This window comes from Bison bison, unplaced genomic scaffold (assembly GCF_000754665.1).
Source record: "Bison bison bison isolate TAMUID 2011002044 unplaced genomic scaffold, Bison_UMD1.0 scf7180017864500, whole genome shotgun sequence".
Taxonomy (NCBI): domain Eukaryota; kingdom Metazoa; phylum Chordata; class Mammalia; order Artiodactyla; family Bovidae; genus Bison; species Bison bison.
The window spans coordinates 7,168,118-7,173,154 of NW_011495059.1; the positions used below are offsets into that span (position 1 = coordinate 7,168,118).

Below are 5,037 nucleotides of genomic sequence, written 5' to 3' on the forward strand. Positions count from 1 at the left end.
AAAAAAAAAAAACACCTCTTTTTAGTTGATCAGCAAGCATATGTAAGTTCTCCTAGCCCCCTTGAAGTAAGACAGAAGGCTGATGAATAATCCCAAATAGGACCAGTTCCCGACGGCTCCAGGTAGTTCCAGCTCGGGAAGGGGGGTGGCCATGGAAAAGACCCATGTGAAGCTGCTGCTTCAAGGCCTAGTCGGACACGCAAGGGCATGGTAAGGCAGCCCCTGCATAATTCCCAATGGGAGGCAATTTCTGAGTGTTCACTGGCAGCTACTGCACTTAATGCAGAGATGAACATGGCAGTGCCAGCCGTTAGCTCACCATCTATGAGGGGGGCAAAAACAACAGTCAGAGTGGATTGAAACCAGAGGGTTCAGAAAGGTCTCTGACCCCCATCACATACGATTTAACTGGTGCAGGAATCAGAATACTGAGAAGAGTAACAGTACTATGCTCTACTGATCTCTTGGTACTGCAGCTGCGTAAAAGTAATATTCATAAAGTGACCAAAACTTCCTTTATGATCTTTCCTCTTATAGCACCTAATCTTACGGGGGACTATATGCCTTAGGCCACACCCCTCTGAAGGCTGCAGTGGAAAATGCAAAGAGAACAGGTTCCTCCTGCTCTGCGGATGAGGATGAAGTGTGAGCTGCTGCAGGGCATGGTAGGGCAGTGTGAAGATAGGAGTGTTAATTCCTTGTGCAAGGTGGGGAGGGGGTGTGCTATAGACCTGAGGCTGTCTGAGCAAGGTGAGGTTGAGGCAGGGTGTGAGTAGTCACTGTGGGCTTTCTCAGGCTGGAAAGAACAGGAGTTGGGAGACTGGTTTAGACCTGTTTCAGGATATCAGTTCAAATAAAGTTTGAGGACAGGGACTGAGAAAATAGCTGAATGGGGAGGCGAGAAGCCCCGAAGGCTTCGCGCCTAAGTGCTTGGGAGAAACATGGGTCCAGCAACAGAAGCAGGGAGTCAGGAAGAACAGATGGTTTTTCTTGGATACCACGCAAACTACAGTCCTTGGCTTCGCTATGTCATGGCCACATCCTTATCTGCCACTAGAAATCTGGGGACCCAGCCAATCTGGCCACATCCCTCTGACAGGAGTTTCATTTTGGACAGGCTGAGTTAGTGGCTCTAGACAGAGCCTACTAATGGGACTTAGAAATGTCAGTGGGGCTCAGCTACTAAGCTCATTTAGAGTCTCCTACTGTAAAAGTGGTTGCTTAATGAGATGAAAAAGGGAAATACAAGTGAAAGAGACAAAGGCTGACGGAGAGAGAGAAAATGGCTGACATTGGGCCTGCCTGCCAAGGCACTTTCACTAAGTAGAAAGTGAAGTCATAGAAACACAGCATTTAAATGTCTGGTGGTCAAGGGGAAGGGGTCAGGAGAGGACTGGAAGTCTCCACACTGAGATTTAAGGATGGGCATCAATTCTATATTGTAAACAGGAGAGAACCACACAGCAAATGTATGGGCAAAGAGACAAGCATGCTGGATTGGGGCGGCGGGCGCCGGCTGTGTGTGTGTGTTAGTTGCTCAGTTGTGTCCGACTCTTTGCGACACCATGGACTGTAGCCTACCAGGCTGCTCTGTCCATGGGAGTCTTCAGATAAGAACATTGGACTGAGTTACCATTTCCCTCTCCAGGGGATCTTCCCGATCCAGGGATCGAACTCGCATCTCCTGCACTGGCAGGCGGGTTCTTTACCACTGAGCCACCAGGGAACCCTGACTAGCGTGAGTCTTTGCTATATTATTCCCAGATTGGGTGACTTCAGAGAAGTCCCTCAGGGCGCCTATAAGACGAGACAGGTGCAGGGGTTCAAACCACTGTTACCCTCTCCTAGAAAAGTGATCTGGGGAAGACAGGAGACTACTCTTTTTTGGCTCTTAGATTGCCTTCTGCCATCTCTGGCCATTTTCCTGGTATCTGCCTTTTTTTTCTCATAGTAAGCTCAAATGGGGCGACCAACATTCTAAAAATGTGGTGGGTATCTTCATACCATTTCCACCCTGAGAAGACCTCTATGAACCCCAAGTCCTGCCTGCATCTCATCATCCTCAATGAGTCCTCATCAAATGTCCACTCTGTCAAGAGTGAGTTGGAGGATAAAGCCTATGGTTTCCTTGGACAAACAGTTTGCTCAGCATCATAAATCAAAAACCCTCTTTAGCTGGGAGAGAGGACTGTACATTCCTTTTCGGTTACCTTCTGAGAAAACAGCCAACTCAAATGAGTTTGAAATGATTTCACACTTTTCACCCCAGAGTAAGGAAATAAGACATGTGATCACAACTAACACATCTACGTGATTTTCCAATGTTGAGGACTGACCGTTTGTATTCCCTGTGTGAAAAGAAAAGGCCAGAGGTTTGCCTGTCCATTTCTACCATAACTTGCCCTCAACTCCCATCTTAAGACAATTCCCATGAATCTTTTTAAATCAACCTGGTGGGCATGCAGTGACTTCTTAACAAGTAGAGCGATGACCAGGGGCTGCTGTCAAATGCTGCCACTGGCCACAGGCGCACAATAAAGGAAGAAGGACCCAATCTCCTACTTTTTCACTGCCTTTAAAATGTAGGGACCTGGGGCTTCCATGGCAGTCCAGGGGTTAAGTGCTTCCACTGCAGGGGACACGAGTTCGATCCCTGGTCTGGGAACTAAGATTCTGCATGCCATGTGGCAAAGGCCAAAAAAAAAGCAGAAACCCAAAACAACTTCTGCCAAAGCCAAGATTCAGGACATCCAGCACAGTGCACAGGGGAGGGATCATCAGGTACAGGAGCTCTTCCACCTCCCAAACTTGCCTAGACAACAAAGGGCATGTCAGAACTAGATGCCTGTTATCAACAGGCAGTATAGCAACCGCTTGCATGAGGTCACTAGGGACCCATGAATGAATAAACTAACCAGATCTTCGTAAAGGTAACATGCCTGACCAAGATATCCCCAGGCCTGCTGAACTGAGGAGTGCTGCATCAGACCCAGGAGGGCCATCATGGGGCCAGTTTTTTGCTTTAGTTATTACACACAAATACACACACAGAAACCTAAAAATACAAAAAAAACCCAAGACTTACCCTGCTATTCCTAAGAAACCTCGCAATGGTAACACTCCCCAAATGACACCTAGGACCACAGCAATGATCTGTCGGAACCAGTAGATCACATCTAGAAATTCATCCTATAGAAAAAAGAGAGAATGTATGCATTATCTGGAGGGGGTACCACAAGAGAACCTTTTGTAACAGGTGAGAAACAGAAAATCTTTCTGCTAAACTCATCTTCCAGAGAAATTTCCCCCCAAAGCAATGGTATTTGGTTCTCCAATCTCTACATCTTCTTCTTATACTAAATTGTGGTTTAAAAAAATGATATATATTTACTTATCTTGGGACTTCCCTGGTGGCTCAGACAGTAAAGAATCTGCCCGTAATACAGGAGGCACAAGAGACGTGGGTTTGATCCCTGGGTCGGGAAGATCCCCTGGAGAAGGAAATGGCAACCCACTCCAGTATTCTTGTCTGGGAAGTCCCATGGATAGAGGAGCCTGGTGGGCTCCAGTCCATGAGGTCACAGAGTCAGAGAGTCTCTTGTAACAGGTGAGGAACAAGTTTAGCAGAAAAGCTTTCTGCTAAACTCATCTTCCAGAGAAAATTTCCCCCAAGACAATGGTATTTGGTTCTCGAATTCTTCTTGTACTAAATTGTGGTTTAAAAAAAGATGATATATTTACTTAAGTGATGGCTTCCAGGGTGTTGTGCTCTAGATAAGAATTTTAGAAAAATCATTTACTTTTTTTTCCCCAGAAGCTACAAAAATGAAATCGCTGTGACAGTAACTGAGCTACTGGCCAGTTACCTGACCTGGGGATACCTGGACAGACTAGCCACAGGCGGAAGGGCTGACTGTGACCAATTCACTACCACTTCCCCACACAAGGAATTCTGAGTAAGTCACAAAGGAGAGGTTGAATTAGAAACAAAAGTGAAGAAGGTGCCAGCACATCTAATTTTCATACAAGAACATGGAAGATTCAGGTTTCCGACCTTCCCTGGACTGCAGAAACCAGCCCTTACACAAAGAAAGAAGACATGACACAGCAAATCAGAAAGGTTTTACAACAGCTGGGCAGGACAAGGGCGCTTTCAGGAAGTACCTCCCATTCACCCCCGCCCTCTTACAGGAACCCCAGGAAAACCTATTTCATCATTCCAAAAAAAAAAAAAAGGGAAAGATTGCAGGTATAACAATCTTTTCAGGCCAACTGGAATCAAGCTATTTGCAATAGTTCCTTGCCCACCATGGAGCAGAGGTGGGGAAGTGCTCACACTCAGATCTTCTGAATGCATGTGACCAGTAAGGACATCTTGAAGTTCCCCAGCCATTCCTCACACACATTTGGTGGTGTCTCCTCGACCTCTACTCCTCAGCACACGCATGCACTAACGCTCACCCATGAAAGGTGGTTTCAGTCTCCCCTCTTAACTCTCACCCTTATTAGGGTATTCAGTTTTCTCATTCGACAGGAAAGCAATGGCAGCTCACCTTTAGTGAGCCTCACTATGTGCTAAGCACTTTAACGCAGCAGGTACCCCACTTCAGAGTTTTTCTGAGACTCAAGTGAGATGATACACACACAGAACCGGACACATAGTAAGTATTCAATAGAAGTCTGCTCTAGTTATTGCTCCTGCCAACGACGCTGGTACAACATCAGTCACTTACTCAAGATCCTGCTGGCACTAAAAGGCGGAGATGGAATCGAACTCAGCTCAGCCTTGCCGTTCAGGCACGCGACCTGCCTGCGGGGACATCTCCTCCGCCCTTCCTTGCGGCTTCCCGAGTGACCTAGGCGATTTCACCCTTCGACCACCCTGTGATGAGCCCCGAGCCTGACAGCTGGGCCCGCGCAGTTCGCCCCGCCACCCTTGGGCCACCCGTCCCGCCACCCCGAACACTCGGCCGGGCCCGGACCGAGGCAGGGGTAGGGGCCAGGATCGGGCCTGTCCTTTCGTCCCCGAGTCCCAGC

General features: G+C 47.7%; 1 protein-coding gene across 1 annotated transcript in view; it reads right to left on the reverse strand.

The window, feature by feature from the left end:
• The window catches only part of LOC104980504 (chromosome unknown open reading frame, human C20orf24), a 6,473-nt gene extending 2,080 nt beyond the window's left edge, over positions 1–4,393 (reverse strand). The window contains 2 exon segments of the mRNA XM_010829246.1: positions 3,086–3,189; positions 4,337–4,393. Coding sequence (XP_010827548.1) covers positions 3,086–3,189; positions 4,337–4,393 — 161 coding nt within the window.
• Positions 4,394–5,037: the final 644 nt, after the last annotated feature.